General features: G+C 35.7%; 2 protein-coding genes across 3 annotated transcripts; both read right to left on the bottom strand.

The window, feature by feature from the left end:
• Positions 1-6,133: 6,133 nt before the first annotated feature.
• Positions 6,134-8,153, bottom strand: LOC148911909 (pancreatic secretory granule membrane major glycoprotein GP2-like). The gene is made up of 4 exons (XM_089028351.1): positions 7,935-8,153; positions 7,166-7,298; positions 6,681-7,061; positions 6,134-6,551 (listed from the first exon to the last, which is right to left on the bottom strand). Exons 1-4 carry the CDS (start codon positions 8,151-8,153, stop codon positions 6,265-6,267), a joined length of 1,020 nt encoding a protein of 339 aa, XP_088884477.1. The 3' UTR covers positions 6,134-6,264.
• A 797-nt stretch (positions 8,154-8,950) lies between these two features.
• Positions 8,951-11,862, bottom strand: LOC148911908 (uncharacterized). Of its 2 annotated transcripts, none has more exons than XM_089028071.1 (6): positions 11,411-11,862; positions 10,451-10,596; positions 10,285-10,373; positions 9,957-10,048; positions 9,623-9,858; positions 8,951-9,435 (listed from the first exon to the last, which is right to left on the bottom strand). In XM_089028071.1, the coding sequence occupies exons 1-6, from the start codon at positions 11,577-11,579 to the stop codon at positions 9,055-9,057; spliced, it is 1,113 nt and encodes a 370-aa protein (XP_088884197.1). In that variant the 5' UTR covers positions 11,580-11,862; the 3' UTR covers positions 8,951-9,054. The 2 variants fall into 2 exon arrangements, with proteins under 2 accessions (XP_088884197.1, XP_088884198.1); XM_089028072.1 differs by having other exon boundaries at positions 9,749-9,858; positions 11,411-11,794.
• Between the last annotated feature and the right edge of the window lie 5,911 nt (positions 11,863-17,773).

Below are 17,773 nucleotides of genomic sequence, written 5' to 3'. Positions count from 1 at the left end.
CATCATATTTGCTCGGCATTTGTCAAAAAAAAAAAAAAAAAAAAAAAAAAAAAAAAAGAAAAAAAAAAAAAAGAATTATTGACCCCCTTTTTTTTATTTCGTTTTTTGAACTATAATATGTTGGGGTATGTTTGAACAAGCTTTAAAATTGTGATTGCAACTTCCTTTGCGAACCCGCGAACGTCCTTAAGAATATAAGTTTCATTTTAAGAAAAACCAGAGCACAAGCATTCAAACTTTTCAATACCACCGTAATACAGAATGTTTTTTTTTTTTTTTTTTTGTAGGGTGGCTTCAACTGAATTGTTTGCGGAATGATTGAAATAAAAGAAGAAGAAAAGAAAAAAGAAAAAGAAAGAAAGAAAGAAGGAAAGGAAGAAAATAAACAACACCCATTATTCACACACATCACTACGTTCTATATATTTAAGACATACGAGCACTCATCTTACATGTTGATTTTTTGAACCGGATCGAAAACCCTGAGACAAACTCTCGAGACAAGGCAGAGAACAAAACATCAAACGAACTCAACTCGCATTTATATAATCCAGTAAATTCTAAGTAACCTAGAGCACAATAAAGTCAGTCCCAGAATCTTATATAGAACTTTCTTACCTCCAAGCCAAAAAACAAAACCAAGAGTCTCTTTATTAGCAGCATCTTGGTAGAAGTGTTGAAACTTTACCCGAGAATTTCGTATCGACAGCACTATTTAATCTAGCTTTTGCGTGTACATGGAAATAAATACTCATGAATTAGTAATCCTGACCAAGTTATCGGACAAAATTAGCGATTAGTTGGCTTTACAATTCAAAGCGTGGATTTCATTAAACTCATGGGGGCATAATCCCAAAATCGGACCGCTCAAATTGAATTAAGGACACGACAATATAATTTTACTGAAAAGGTTTATGAATTTTGACATTTAATATTCGCAAGTGAAATCAAAAAGGTATTGACAAGTTAACTTTGCCTTGAATCGGAAAAGTTTCAATAAATATTTGTGGCTTATTTTGTAAAATTGCCGCTGTACGTGTTGCTTACTACGGTTTTCGATACTCTGCGTACTAAGCACTTCGTCGTAAATAACGGCAAAAAAGTATTTTCATGTTTAATCAAGGTTTTAAAAGGTATAATTGGTGTTTTCAAACAGGCGAAGAAACAAAACAGTGTCTACATTGACCTAGTGATCCAGTTTTACCATTGGCAAAGTGGCCTAGTGTCTTGGCCCATGCATACCTTTCCACCCGATCATTTCAGATTCCCGTAACTTGTGTGTCAGTGGGAAGACACTGCATGAAGTGTTGTTTTGTTAAGTTTTGAGACAAATACCATAATATAATTTAAATAGTTGATAGTTTCATTTATGCAGTGCCAGTGTAATAAGCTTCTATTAATTAAAAGTTTGGTTTAAGCGTACAATTCAAGTATTATTTTTTTAAATATTATAAAATGAAAATAAACATATGCTTGAAGGAAATATGAAGCATGGGCTGTAGGAGGTGAAAATATTTTTTTTGTGACGGGGAAAATGCTTGTTAGTAGACCGAAGAAATCACTAAAAATTCACCAGAATCTGTCTATCCGTGTTTTATTGATTGTTACGTTAGTCGTCGATGAATAAACATGGCTTAAATGGTCGTTTGACCTCCTTTAATAGTTTTCTTCCATTCTAATGCACTAGTCAATTGAAACCCCTACCCCCCTACCACCGCGAAATACCGGGGAATTTAACATTTGAGTGGTGTTAAAATCAGACATTTTCCCCGTTAGTCGGGGGCACATTCACTGTTAAAACCCCCGCTATTGTGGCCCCGTTATTTTGGTTTAGTAGTCAACAAGAAACACATTTCACGCCAACTCCAAATTCTTGTGCTACACAGAGCCAATTGTTGTGTGTTCCATGCAATAAATATTCAATGCTCAATATTTTCATGGGCTCTGAACCTCAAATCGTGCGAAAACGTTTAGGTTTACGTCTAGTCAGCTGAGAATTTAATGGTATTAAAATGAAAATGAACAGTGCTTGTAAATATTGCGAAGCAGTAGTTTTAATAGATTAGACTAATCATGATCTGATTCTACATTCGAACTGACCGAAACGACTGAACAAAACCCGAGTATAAGAACTTGTTAGGCTAAATTTCTCACTTTAAGACCCCTCCACATAAGAACCTATTAAGGCTACTATTTTAAGAAAGATTCTTATCAGTGGAGTTCAATGTAAAAGTGTATAGGTAGAAACTGCTATAAGTTTGTTTGAGCATGTGTTTTGTGTAGAACATACTGCTTTGTACTAGGCTACGGGCTGCCTGTGCTTGGAATCACAACGCCTTCTGGGTATTTTTCAAGATGGCCGACCTCTTGTTTCCAGGCCCTTACACATTCAAACGAGCGTTAAAATCCTCGCTCGATTCCCCCCTGAGAAAACCATTCGTTAAATCCCCGAACCCCCGGTGCAATCATGCTCTTAAAAGCACATCACAAACGCGTCACGTCCCCGTTCAGTGCCCCGCTAGCCGCGCATAACCGCCATCTTTGTCTTTCTAATGAGCCCGCTATATTTTATTATGAAAAACCTTTTTACTAAAAATTAAGAGGGTAGGCCCAAAGTGGGCGATGCCACCCTCTCAAACAATGAGATGTATGAGTTATGTACCACGTTATCAATTTGAATTGTTTTGAGCTCGATGCCAGTTGTTTTCTCATCATACGGCCTTGTTTCAGTTTTACGGGTCCAAAATTAGTTTTGAAAACAACAATCAACTTTTTTTCTAGTTGTCGTCAATTAAAACGTTCTTGATCCCAATACAAGTATTGCTTTTTATCTTATATTATTACTTGAATTCCTGTCAATAAAACGTTCTTCTTAGCAAGAATTAAACACTTTTACTTCTGGGCCCAGTTGTTCAAAACCCGATTAGTGCTAATCCTTGGTTAACTCTCAATAAGACCTATAGAGTTAATCCTTGATTAGCGCTAATCCAGCTTTGAACAACTGGGCCCTGAGCACTTTAAAACAATATTTTAGTGCATGAATTAAAATATGGCGAGCTAACATCGGCGCTAACATTATTAATTTTGTTTACTGTTTTAAAAATATAGACGGCTCAGCTCAGCTTTAAATAAATTGGAAATACAAATACTGCTATGCATTTTACTTAGTGCAAGTTAAGCATTGGACCCTAATGAATTCTTCAAGGCTGTAAGAAACATCCAAAATAATAGGTTTCATCATTAGAAAAAATTGTCCATACATTTGGAATATTTGCTCTCTTCGGTCTTTTTCCTCTCTTTCCAAAGCAAAAGGTTGTTCTTAAAAGTAAAGTTATATAGCACAAGTAAACTGCGTGATAAAACATCCTGAATGACCCGTAAATCTTCTGTTCTTACGCTAACTACCGTAGTTTGCATGTTTTCGAGGCTACGAAACCTAAGAAATCATAAGAGGCAAATGTATAGGCCAACAGATTGTATGAGCTTATGAAATCAGCAAAAATACGGTTCTAAATTTTAACAAATTCCTATGAATTATATACCAAAATGTTCAGGAAGGCCCGGGGTTTGCAAATCCTCTTCTGTTTTTTTGATAGGTTCTGTTTTATTTCAAGGAGAGACGATTTTCTAGCTTGCATCCAATAGCGTACATTCAACTCAAAAAGTACTGTGGCTCATGACTGGAGATTCAAATCGTGTGATGTTCTTCAGATAGTGATATTAGTACATTTACCATTAATTAATAAGAAAAATCCCTCGAAAATAATCCGTAGAACAAGCGAACAATGCTTCCAATTCGATTCAGTATGTTCAGGAGTACCCCTCGAATAATTTTGAAAACAAATGAGCAATGCTTTTCTTATTTAGATTAAGGGTACAGGGTGGTTTCCTTATATAGATGAAGGGAACAGGGTAGCTCCCTTTTATGGAGATGTCGCGTCATCATCTGGCATCAAGTACTTTGGGCTTACACTCTTAATATTTAGTAATGCAGAATACAACATAAAATAGGCTCCCTGTGTTAATGACGTATCTGCGGTCTTTTCTAATAAGATATTGCAGGCTCAGCAATAACAAAGATGGCAAGTTTTATCGAAGGAAAAGGAGGTAAAAAGACTATTGAATTCATGTTTATTCATCTAACAATCAATAAAATATAGATAGAAATATCCAGGTGAGTAAATAGTGATTTATTTGGCCTACAAACAAACATTTTCCCCCGCACAAACCAAACATTTGTAGAGTTATTACAATTTTTATGTAGCCACGTGATTGGCACCTATGTGTAAGCAATGTCCGGCAATGTCTGTCTGTCCAAGTTTGACTGACAGTGGTCAAATATTTGTAGAGTTATTACAGATTTAGTGTAGTCACGTGATTGATGACGTCATGTGTTAAGTAGCCACAAAAATGCTTCTTCCTGTCACTTGTCATCGAGGTAATTATAAGAAAAGGCTTCTGGGTAATTTGAAACCACGTGACAGCTATTGAACTACTCTTGTAAACCACGTGATTGCTGGGTAACTGTGATTTCCAAAACGTTGCACGACAGATTGGCAAAAAGTTAAACCTAGACTCGGGCTTACCCTGTGGGTAGCCCGAGTAATAAGCATTAATAGGAAAATAATAAATTCGAAGAAGTGTAGAGTTATGAAACTCAAATTGACTCATCAACCTTTAAAAAGAATTTTATATTTTCCTTAGCTTTCGACCGACACGGTCATCCTCAGAGGAACTAAAATACGTTACAATATTAACAAAACCTACGCGATCAAACGTTGTACATATGCGCGAGCAAAAGAATCGCGCGCACAAACCTGAAAGCACGAGCATTGAAAATCACAAAAGATTTATGTAATTTGCTGGCAGAATTCTGCCACTGTCTCTATTAAAAATAATGTTCTTTTGCTTTGATATCTCACATACTTCCAGCCACTTTCTTTGGTTCCATCTTTGTTTTTTTTTAACGTTTCATGTGCATGCTGGGCTAAGGCTGATCTTTCTGCCTTGTTCAGACGCACAGCCGCCTGATGTTCTTTGCACCTAGTTCCAAGAGCTCTGCTTGTTTCCCCGATGTACTTGATACTACATTCATCGCAAGGAATGGAATAACTTACTCCAACTTGCTTCTCCTGGGGGACCTGGTCTTTTGGTCTAGATATGACATTCCGCAGAGTTCTTTCTGGTCTCATGCAACATCTGATGTTATGGCGTGAAAGAATTCTAGTGATCTTTTCAGTAGTTCCTTTCACATACGGTAACACCGCAAAGCCTTTGGGATCTTCCGTTTCATCGTTCTCTGTGTTCTTTTTACGCATGACTGAGTGTTTCTTGATGAATTTCATAGGGTAGCGTAGGTTTTGTTAATATTGTAACGTATTTTAGTTCCTCTGAGGATGACCGTGTCGGTCGAAAGCTAAGGAAAATATAAAATTCTTTTTAAAGGTTGATGAGTCAATTTGAGTTTCATAATATGAATCCAACCTACAAAAACCTTTACGACTAAGTGTAGAGTTAATTTTAAGCACTTCTTCACTGTCGTTACTTTGCTTCGATTATATGTTTTAACACTTTTAACACGTCTTTTTTTGGAAGTGGAAAATCAATGCAAAATGAGCTGAAAAGCAAGTGAAAAAAATATGTAGTTCAATTAAAAAAAAAAGATTTTACCTGTATTTAACGAGAGAACAGATGTATAAAAGGTGGCAATGAATGACAATGTGGAAATACAGTCAATGTCATTAACGTTGTCCACCGAAAAAAGACATTAACACTTTTTACAAATTTACACATTTACACACTTAGACTAAAAGAAATATCACGTGTTTCCTCGAACGTTCTCTCATAAAACAAACGCTGAAATACCATTCTCCATCTTGATCCTCACTAAATGGTCGGGACATTCTCGAATTTCGATTCACGAGTTGAATTTTGCACATTTAAAGTTCAGGCTGACGCACACGCGGTTGAGAATACATAATGAAACACATGATATTTCTTTTAGTCTAATTGTCTAAATGTGTAAATGTGTAAATGTGTAATTGTCTAAATGTCTTTTTTCGGTGAACAACGTTAATGACATTGACTGTACATCTGTTCACAAAGCATTCAATCAAGGCTGCAAAGTGTACATTTAAATAATCCATTTGAAGCTATACATTGCATACTCGATGGGATGCCTTGCATTTGACAAGAGAAAAAATGTATGAAAATTTCTATTGAATGGTGCATGTCAAATACATTTCCGCCAGGGATAAATTCTATTTATGGCATTACATAAGACATAATTGCTGTATTGTTTTGATAATACGTGCAGCTAGTATTATGAATAACATGCAGTGGAAACTCTATGGCGGTAGCGTTATTGAGTTGACAGGTTCCATTGTCAAGCTGCATGAAGTTAAAAGACTTGCATTTCTTCCCAGCACTCAGACAGTACTGAATGCAGATAGAGACTTCGACCACATTGCTTTCAGCATACACCACGTGACCAGACAGACAGTTTTCATTGGTTGACTGGAACATTGCGTCTGGAAAAATACTTTCTCGGTCTTTAGAATAAAAAGATGAGCAGAGGTTAGTAGTTTTGTGGATTCTCTACAGAAACGTTATCTAAATTTACCAATTACAAGTGAGTCACATGGTACAACGCGAGATATCTATAGCACTGTTTTACTTACCTGTTTCTGTACAGACACGATTACCTAGGCTGGTATCTGGTACATCGTCAAGCAAGAACACAGGGTATCCATTGCACTGTCTTACATAGACGGTAGCATTTTTGCCACAACAATCTGCTCCTGTACGATAACATATTTCCATCCTGTTAATCCCAGTCTCAAACGATGGATATTGACCGTTGAGCCATCCTGGAGACTGGGCTCCACAGGAACCTGGTGCTGGACAAGAAGTGATTATCCTTGTCCCAGCTTCACTTTTCAGTCGATACCATCGTCTTCGAACTAGGGTCTGTCTATCTGCCGGTTGACTTCTGACCTTGTATTCTACTGCTCTCGTTGGATCATTAAGCGAAATGTGTTGTAAACAAGCAGAATACAGTTCTGATAACGATAAAAACATTGGAATGCTGTAATACCCTTATATTTAAAAAGAGAAACTTCAAAGTCGCATAACTTTTTCTAAATGATCAAGCCTACCATCTTACCATTCTTATATTGACATCTGTTCTTGACAGCTAATACTTGTGCTTGTGTTAATGCCTTGTCGTAGATTTGAACACACGAAATGCGACCTTTGAATACTCTACCATCGCCTTGTTTATTGCCACCGATTCTTACCTAATGAAAAGATGGCATAATCTTAACGAAAAGGTGAATAAAATATTTATAGACATTTCAAAAGTACGTACGGCTAATTTTTTTGGATTACTGACGACTCATTTCATAAATTCAATTGTCCGGTTAACAAAAGGATGAATAAGCTCCACAATACACTGAACGTTTTGTTCTTAGTACTAAGATCGATGATTCTAAGAAAACTGCGACGAATTACAAATTTCTCGAAGCTACTGCCAATGGACTTCTTCGACGATAAGGCAGACATCTTGCCAGGGGGCAAAGAAAAACAAAACAAAGATGGCGTTTCGTTTCGTTTTCTAAAGATCGACGGAGTTTCGTGTGTTTTTCTTTCTTTTATGGTCAAAGGTGATCGATGTGCCATTTTAATTTATATTTTGTTATATTCTGTTGTAGTGAGTTGTCAATATCAATCGACGTCAACAACACTGCAAAGAAGCTTTATTTGCCACGTGGACGTCCATTTATACTTTGCGGTCAAAGTTGGCCGCTAGTTGAACTCTCTGGAAGCCTCGTTTCGATGTCGACCCCTAATCTTCCAGACTGATGTTTCTTAACATCTCGAACGTTAGCCTTTTACGTACAAATATTTGTGATGCAATTTTTTTATGCTCCTACCTTGTGGTTTGTAGCGATTTCTTGCTTAGGGATAACCCCTTCTCGAACTTTGACTCCATCAACATACAACCTTTGCAAGCCCGTGTTGTAGTCATATGTATACCCAACGTATCTCCAGTTGTTGACTGTGACTAGATTGTAAGTTAGTGGAGTATTGGTTGTAAAGGATCGTCCTATGAGTCCGAAAAAAAAGTTCGCTGGTCCTGCATTGATAAACATGTGTAGCGCATATTGTTTAGCACCCGTTTCATAGATGATGATAGGGCCAGCAGTTCCTTGGTTGTAGATCCAAGCAAATATAGATATGGAGTACCTATTGGAAATAAAAAAAGCTGTCAATACATAGCTGTCAATTTCCAGGGGTAAAAAGACGAAGACCGTGGCAGCCCTGTTGAATGCGTTGGAATTACCTGGTATCAAGCTTTGGCTGTTTTGGAATGTCAATGTAACTGCCGGCACTTCCTGGAAAATAGTACGACCCGCCTGGTTTATCACACTGGGAGAAAAAACAGATTTACGCTTGCAGGAAATTACAAGGAAACGTTCAGTAAAGACCAAATTTACGTTGATTTACATTAGTTTTTTTTTGCATTGTAAATTCAAAGTTTACTTCGAAATTTGCTGTACAGTAAATTTAGTAAACGCGCACTTTACTATGGTATGAAAACGGAATTAAATCATATAGAAAATATGATCTTTACATCGCTATGAAATGTACGTAAATATTACATTAAATTTGAAATTTTCCAGTCTCGTAAAGTGTAGTAATTGGTACAGTAAAGTTGGCCTTTTTGGTCCCCTTAAATGCACGTAAATAAAATATCAAATTTGAAATTTTCCATACACTTAAAGTGCATTAATTCCTTATAGTAAAGTTCCCGTTTTTGGCTCATTAAGCTAGCGGAACTATACCAAATTTTGAAATTTGCCATACCAAAATGTTTTTTTTTTTCAAATGAATATAACAATACAACATATTATCTTTATTTTTTTTAAATATTTATTAGGAGAGTAATTTCTGATACAAGTAACATAACAGATTTTTTAACGTTTCCAATAATTAATAAACAATTCAAGTGATCCTGCCTTAACAAAACAGCATGATTTTCTTCAGAAAAAGTCAAGAAACTTGATGTTTTTTGTTTTTCTTGCCGATCTTTAGCAAGTGCTCTTTATTTTCATAAAATTCCTTCTTTACAGCCCAAGAAGGAAATGATTTGGGTACAGGCCTTGAGGAGGGCTCATTGGCTTCAAACCTCTTCAGAGCCATTCGTTTTGACCTTCTAGATAAGCTGTCTAAATGCTTCTTATCTAATGCCCTAAGCATTGAAGTCAGCTCATCTGAGCGCCATTCTAGAGGAACTATCACTAGAGAGTTGTCCTCGTCGTCGGAGTGTTCTGAACTCATAAAGTCCAGATTCATTACTCGCAAATGCTTCTTTCTTTCTTTGTCGTCAATTCTACTTGTTGACATCAAGATTTTCTTGCGTGCGGCCAATTTCTGAAATATTGAATTAAAACGAAAATAAATCATGTGCTCGATTACTTCGTATAAAGAATAGCATACATTGTCGGGTTCCAACATAAAACATAGCAAAGTTGAGACCGAAATAAAGGTATTTTGTAAAATGATATAATTATCCTCTGATAACATTTGCAATGCACAGTCAATATGAAATTAAACGTACGTTAATTTCCGTGCAGATTTTACATTTTCGATGTTTTGAACTCGACAAAGATATTACTGAATTCACGTGCCAATCATGATATCGCCTATTGTTTTGATGATAAAAGGTCAGCAAGTCTGCACTTACCCTTTTTCTACGTTCATATTTCCTTTGGCGTGACACGTGGTTATCAAATTGATTTTTCTTCTTCTTTATGTGCGCTTCATAGAGAGAAGTGTAATACCTTTGCGTAGCCACTGAGAGATAATAAAAATGGTATCTATAAATATAATTTCGCTTCAAGCAATTACACTTTTCTTTTACTTTTATTGTACGATATCACTGCAACACCAACCTCTAATGGATCCTCTTGGCGCATTTGGATACCACCCTTTCACTATCTTCATAATCTCTACACTAGTCTTCACGTTGCTTGCATCTCTACGTCTAAAGAAAAGCAGTCCGAGATTTATTGAATTGCACGATGAACAAACAAACGGACGAATGAATGAATGAATAAATGGATGGATGGATGGATGGATGGATGGATGGATGGATGGATGGATGGATGGATGGATGGATGGATGGATGGATGGATGGATGGATGGATGGATGGATGGATGGATGGATGGATGGATGGATGAATGAATGAATGAATGATGTACTCAATTTTCTTAACACACCCTTTATCAAAATTCCACAGTGCCAAATCGTTTTCTTCTTCTTCCTCCACGTTTTTTACAAGATCTCTGTAGGCAGATCTCACTGCTTCCTGTATAAATAAAAAATTAAACGATGTTAATCTCAATAGCATTGTTTCTAAGATGTGTTCAACAGAACAAAACTTACTCTTATTTCATTTGGAACTTGGATCTTTTTCGCCCTTTCTATTTCCTCTTCTTTATTTTGAAGCTCCAAAATTTCTTTGTTCTGGGCAATTATAGTTTGCTGGTTTTTAAAAATTTGTTGAAGAATATTCATATCTGGCGTCACAGCTGAAAATAAATTCAAAAACACGTAAGAACTTTTTTCGAGACATTCATTAGGGTATTAAAAATCAAGCTACACGATTTAAAGTATTTCAATATGATAAATGCCTACGTAATTGGATATCGTTCATTACGTCATAATTCTGCGGACATAAGTTATACATAATTTATGCATGTTGGTTTTTAGGTTGTACAATTAATTCATGAAATTTCGATCACCTTGTGATCACAGAGTCCCAGAAAATTGTGTATATTTTCTATTTCATACAGATTATAGGTTTATGTTTCATAATACATGCATGAGGTTAAGGAATCATTAGTAAACCCTGTAGCATAGTAAATATATTAGTTTTGGCGCGATCGAAAGGTATTTCATTTCTGTAGAAAAATGTAACCTTTCATTAACTAGCAAAAAATTGAAATTAAAGATAAACAAAGCAAAATTGAAAATTGCACATATTCCCTAATTCATACAGATTAAAGGTTTAGTTTTCGTGTTACTTGAGGTTAAGGAAAGATTAGTAAACCCTGTAGCATAATTAAATTTTCTAGTTTTGGCGCGTTCGAACTGTATTTCATTTCTATAGAAAAATGTAGCCTTTCTTCCATAAATAGCGAAAATTTGAAATTAAAGATAAACAAAGGGAAAGAATAATTTATGGTAGTGATTTAAAAAATAGGAAAAGTAAGAAGTAAACATAAAATCATAAATTTTGGCGCCAAAATAATTATGTTGACCTTGAAAAGGTATGAAAACGCAATATTGCGCTACTGGAACATTTATTTAAAACAAAAATATTTCAAGTTCCCGATGATTTACCTTCTTTGCTGACCTCTTCTCTTGAAATTTCATTTTCTTCTTGAACGTTTTTCTTCTGAAAGTTTTTCTTCTGCGGGTTGCCCAAGGTTGTTCTAATTGGCGCCAGTTTTCGATTTGTAGCTTTATCTTCTTTTTCGCTAGAGCTAAAATCGGACGAGCTTTCCATCATAGCGATCTTTGAGCTTTCGAAAATTTGGTAAGAAAAAAACAAGAAGGGTAGAATTTTCAAGACCTCGGTAAAGCAAAACTTCTGTACTCGACTGATCAAGGTTGTGAACTGACGGAATGTGCCTGTATGAATGACCCAATGTCGTTATCGACTGATTGCTCGAGTGTATTAACCTAATGTCAAGTTTCTTGACAATACCTTATATCAATTTCAAGATAAAACTGCAGCATTGTCTATTTTCTTAGTAACATTTTTGTTGTAACGCTTTCCTGGAACGCTTTATTAAGCAATATTTCAAGTCAAAATTCGTTCATTTTCTGCAACTTGCCATGGAAAGACCTCGTAAAAGAACCAGAACTGTTTGTCCTGGATGTGATCAGTCATATTCCTCACGATATTTTATCGAACATAAAAAAGAAAATTACTTTGGAGGGGACAAATGGCTTTGCTCAACAAAGATAGGTAATGTTGAAAACACCGCTGCATTTGACCATCACTTATATGATTATGACGATGTTGAAACTGACGAAAGCCTGATTTGTACGTCGGATGACCCAATACTGGACGTCGATGGTCACCAAGAGGAGTCGCATAATTCGAAGGGAGAACAAACCAACCAAAATAGCGCGGGAACGAGCTGTCACGTTGCAGAATTGCCCATCGAAGCCGGTCATATGAGCGATGAAGAGTTAGATGACGAAAACGAACAATGGGATGAAGAAATAGAAGAAGTCAGAAATGACACTGATCAGAAAGAAACAGATCAATATACAAAACAAAAATGCGCTGAACATGGGCTATTGAAATGGATTTGCCTTTTTATAAGTGTATGGCAAGCAACATCTGCCATACCGGATAACGCTATCAGATTACTACTAGAATTTTTAAGTGCCCTTTTCAAGATTCTCGGGAAACACTGCGCATTTGTCGCTAATTTGGCTGCCGTATTTCCTTCTTCAATACATACATTGTGGAAAATTCTTAAGATAGATGGAGACGAATTCATAAAGTTTGCTGTATGCCCCAAATGCAATTCACTGTACACGTTAAAGGAAGCTGTAATAACCGATATTGGAGGAAGGAAACGAAGCCTTAAGTGTACTTATGTAAAATTCCCTAGTCATCCTCATGCGGCAAGAAGACGTCCATGTGGAGAAAACATAATGAAAGAAGTTATGCTGAAAGGGGAAAAGAAGTCTTTTTATCCTCGTAAAGTATACTGCTATAAAAGTGTAATCGATTCCCTACGAAAATGCGTGTCATCAAGTGCTTTTCAAATGGACTGTGAAAAATGGAAAAATCGCAAGCTGCCTGAAGACGTTTTTGCTGACGTCACAGATGGTAAAGTCTGGAAGGATTTCAAAAACTTCCTAAATCAATTTGGCAACTATGGGTTGATGCTAAACTTTGATTTTTTCCAGCCTTTCAAACATGGAACGAATTCTGTTGGGGTGATATATTTAACAGTCATGAATCTCCCAAGATCAGAGCGCTTCAAGCTCAAGAACGTAATACTCGTGGGTATTATACCTTCTATCAATAGAGGTACATCTATAAATCCTTTTCTTGCCCCATTAGTTAAAGAATTAGAAGAATTATGGGACTTAGGATTTCAGTCAAAGTCTTTCTTAAATGGAGCAATACATACTTTCAAAGCAGCGTTGCTTTGTGTGGCATGTGATCTGCCTGCCGCAAGAAAAGTTTGTGGGTTTTTGTCCCACTCAGCAAAGCGTGGCTGTTCAAAGTGCTTTAAAGTATTTGGTGGGGATTTTGGAAAGAGAGACTATTCCGGTTTCGATAGGGAAAACTGGGGAGAGAGAAACGACAAAATCCATCGGGATGCGTGTGAAAAATTGAAAACCTGCTGTACTCAAGAAAAACTATCAAACCTTGAAAGTGAATTGGGGACGCGATGTTCTGTATTAAATAATTTGTCTTACTTCTCTGCAGTTAGATTTTGCATCATAGATCCCATGCATAATTTATATCTTGGGACTGCAAAAAAAATGATTGAAATTTGGATTGAAAAAGGGATATTAACGGAAGACAAACTCCGTGAAATCCAGAAGAGGGTAGACAGTGCAGAAGTAGCAAGTGACATTGGTCGCATTCCTTCAAAAATAGCGTCAAGTTTTGGAGGCTTCACAGCAGATCAATGGAGAAGCTGGACAAACCTTTTTAGCATAAGTGCGTTACAAGGAATTTTGCCGAAAAAACACTTGGAGTGCTGGCGAATATTTGTCCAGGCATCACGTCTGCTCTCTTCTCGCGTGATTCGTTTAAATGAAGTATTAGAAGCAGATAGACTTTTATTAAAGTTCTGCAAAACAATTGAAACCTTGTATGGCGTAGACGTTGTTACACCCAATATGCATTTGCATTGCCATCTGAAAGAGTGTATCATTGATTATGGTCCTGTCTTTTCTTTCTGGTGCTTCAGTTTTGAAAGGTACAATGGCATTTTAGGAAAATACTCAACAAATCAAAGATCTATTGAAATTCAGTTGATGCGCAAATTCTTAAGAGATAATCAGGTATTTCACCTACAATCTTGTGAAGATTCCTCTTATAAAGACTTAGAGAAGATTGTTCGAAAAGAAAAAGAAGAAAAAGGATCTCTTTTTGAAACAAGCATCGATCCAGAACGTGTTCTTTTTGTTTTGGAATATGCATTGCCGTGCGAGAACATTCCAAAAGATTGGCAGTGCGACACTGACATCTACCTGCTGCGCCCTCCAAGACAAATAAAACTGTTTACTTCTCTGGAGCACGACCACATTAAATCCGCATATAAATTGTTGTATCCGCAAATACAAGACAAAAATGCCCAAGTTGAAATACCAAAAGCATTTTCACGTTACAAGTCATTTTCCTTTGCCGGCGAAGATTTTGGCTCCGAGCTTACTAAGAGTGAAAGATCCTCTCTTATAATGGCATCATGGGTCGGGTATGATGGAAACATTGCTCTTCGATCAAGAACGAGACCAGGAAGAGTACAATATTATTTGCTGCATAACATAACTGATGCCAATGGTGTTTGTAAACCTCATTTATTTGCAAAAATTAGTTGGTTTCAGGCTCTAGACGACGACGTGAGAAATCTTTGTGGCGATCCTGTAGAGCTGTGGTGCAGAAGCTTATACGAAATCGATGGTCCTGCAAGCTTCATCCCAGTTCAACGCATACGGTGCAAATGTATAGCTTCAATTCATCTGTATAAACATGAACAGCTTCTGGCTATTACGCCAAGGGAACGTTCTTTTAATATTTAGCAAATCATTTGTATATCAGTCCGGTATCAGTTTAGGGTATTGTGTGATGCTTGTGATCGATGTGAGACTTTTTTTTTTTTTTTTTTTGCAAAAAAAATCAAAACTTCATGGCTTTTGTGATCTGAACGTTTACCACTGGTTTATAGCATAATTAAACTTAAGTAAACATTAAGTTTACTTGCGTTTGGATATCAACATTAAATCCTATTAAATCCGGAAATTACAATAGAAATTAATTTGAATTTACTTGTAATTTACTTCTAAATTTACCATCAAATTTAAGATTAACAACAATGCAATTAAATCTGAAATTTACTTGAGCTTTAAAACATATTAAACCCCAAATGCGAAATTTACTTAGATTAAATACCATTAAATTCCAAAACTTGATATTTACATTGTAATTTACCATAAAGTTTAATTATGTAAATTCGATTTCTGATGCAGTGTCATCTGGTCCTGGTGCAAGACTAACACCAACAGCAGTGCCAGCTGTCAGATAACTATTACTGATGTCTTTGGTTGTGTGCAGTGAGTTCAAAGGGAACAAGCCCACTGGTTCAGGTACATCATCTAAATCAGAATTATGCTCATATCAGCTGTCAGATATAACTATAAATGATGTCTTTGGTTGTGTGCAGTGAGTTCAATGGGAATAAGCCGACTGGTTCACGAAATGCCGTCATTTTACTAAGCTTCCAAATACTAAGCAAAAGATGAAGTGCGATCAAAATGATAACAATAAAAATTTGGGTTAGTAAAAGTTATTATTATGCAACTATTCAAGTTAGAGTACAAATAAGGCAGGAGAAAGATTAGAGCGAGACTCTAGATTATTTCGTACAGTAAAAAACCAGTTTTGAAAACTAGTTTTAATTTCAAAGAATATTCGTTTTAAAGCCTTCTAGATCTTTTTTGGGGAAAAAGTTTGCTCATTTGGATAATGAATAACTTTTTATACATTAAATGGATTACGAGTCTTTGTAATTTGTCCCCAAAAAATATCCATTCGTGTTTCACCCTAAAATGTATAATAAGATCTATATATTCAACACAAAATCAATATTCAACACAAATTTTATCAAAAATATGTCGTTTATCGTAGCCATGACAACATCGCATTATTTCAATTCTTTTTCTTCTGATTATTTCCAGTCACGATTTCACTGGACTTTCGATTTTTTTATTTTATTTATTTATTTATTTATTTATTTTTGAACTCTCACTGTATATGGACATATGGAATTCTTTTAAAAGAGCTTAATTTTTTAACTAATATTCTCTGTATTTTCCTTGTTTTGCTAACATTGCTTTGAATGGCAATTGAACATTCTTTTCACATATTCAATTACATTCACCTTCATAACTTATGCTGTGTGTTTAAATTATATAGGATTTACATCGCTAATTATAAATGTTAAAAGGTGTTAATTAAAAAAAAATGCAATCCCCACCCCCTTCCCCCCCAAAATTGTTGAGAAAACTCACCTTCGCAGAAGACAGAATTCAAAACCAATGTCAAAATCTGCAATTAAAAAAAAAAGTTACTTTCTTTGAAGTCTTATTATTTTTTGTTGCAATCTGGTTTGTTGTTATTAAGTTCTCTATGCTCTTCGGATATATTACGCGACGATAAACGGCAAACGTCTTTAATTTATCGATCCTTCAGCGCGAAAAAAAAAAAAAAAGAAAAAAAAAAAAAAAAAAAGAAAAAGAAAAGAAAAAGAAAAAAGAAAAAAAAAAATCAAAATAATTGTATTGAAAAACCATAAATTTCACTTTGCGAATTTGTAAGAGAAGTTTGTAGCTATCTTATTAGGCAGATTAAGATTCCCGTTTCTCCCTCACGCAAACGGCAAACATGACCACGTTTTCATCGTTTCCCTACATTTGACTTTACCTTTTGCAAACCTTCTCGACAAAGACAAGTATTCTTTTGTTTATCTACTACTTGGAGATTTTTGCGATTCCTTTTCACTAATTTTAAAGAATTTTTTAATGGTCAACTGACGTTTCACGTTTACTGTAAACGAGGATCTTAAACTCTCTATTTATTCGTGTCTTAAAACGTTAACCAACAATGTAGAGAAAAGACCAAATAATATCTCAAAAAGCTAAAAAAAACTGTACATTAAACTTAACTTGAGAATTAAAATGCCCAAAACAATTTTTCTAGTACTTGGAGGCATGGGAGCAAAACGAATTGATAGTAACTCAATAACTGTAACTGATGGGGAGAGTTGTCGAGTATAATCTACAAGTTTAGACTGAACCAGCTGTAGTTATTAATATTTATTGTATGCCATTTGTGCAAGGATTAATAATTCAGAATGTGAAAAATTCAAATAAAAATTCAAATATTATTTAAATTTTTCACTTCTCTGTAATTTCTCTCCCACACAGCCCTAAAACTAGACTGATTCCATAAGTCGGTCCCAGTTTGCTCTCTGTGGATTTTTTTTTTTTTTTTTTTTTTTTTTTTTTGCCGCTCACGGGTCCGACTGGTTTCTAAAAGTACTAAAATTTGATCCGCATTGCAAAAAAAGAGGATGGCCAATCAAATCGTTAGTTATATACCTCAGAAGATTTCGACCAATTACAGATAACATCTTATCGTACTTAGTCGAACTGATTTACTTTCGGGTTTTTGGATCTAGAACCGGCTATTGTCGACGCTATTTCGCTATGGAAACCAATCGAAAAATAATTCTAAAGCACTTCCAGAAAGGGTGTTATTGAATTTTGCATTTTCATGTTACCTTCGTGTTCAAGACAAAATACCAGATGTTCGATGCTTTGAGTGGAGCATGGGGAAAGTCGTGCCATATTTGGGCAATGTTCTCACCAGGTGATTCGCCCGAAAATCATAATAGCATAGTTTAACCGTGATTTGGCGATGTTGCTCTATGATTTTTTTGTCAC

The sequence above is a fragment of the Actinia tenebrosa genome, unplaced genomic scaffold (assembly GCF_029948245.1).
Source record: "Actinia tenebrosa isolate PJP-AT-01 unplaced genomic scaffold, QUT_ActTen_1.0 PGA_scaffold12__29_contigs__length_12842862, whole genome shotgun sequence".
In the NCBI taxonomy this organism is placed as follows: Eukaryota; Metazoa; Cnidaria; class Anthozoa; order Actiniaria; family Actiniidae; genus Actinia; species Actinia tenebrosa.
This window is presented reverse-complemented; position numbering and strand designations above follow the sequence as displayed.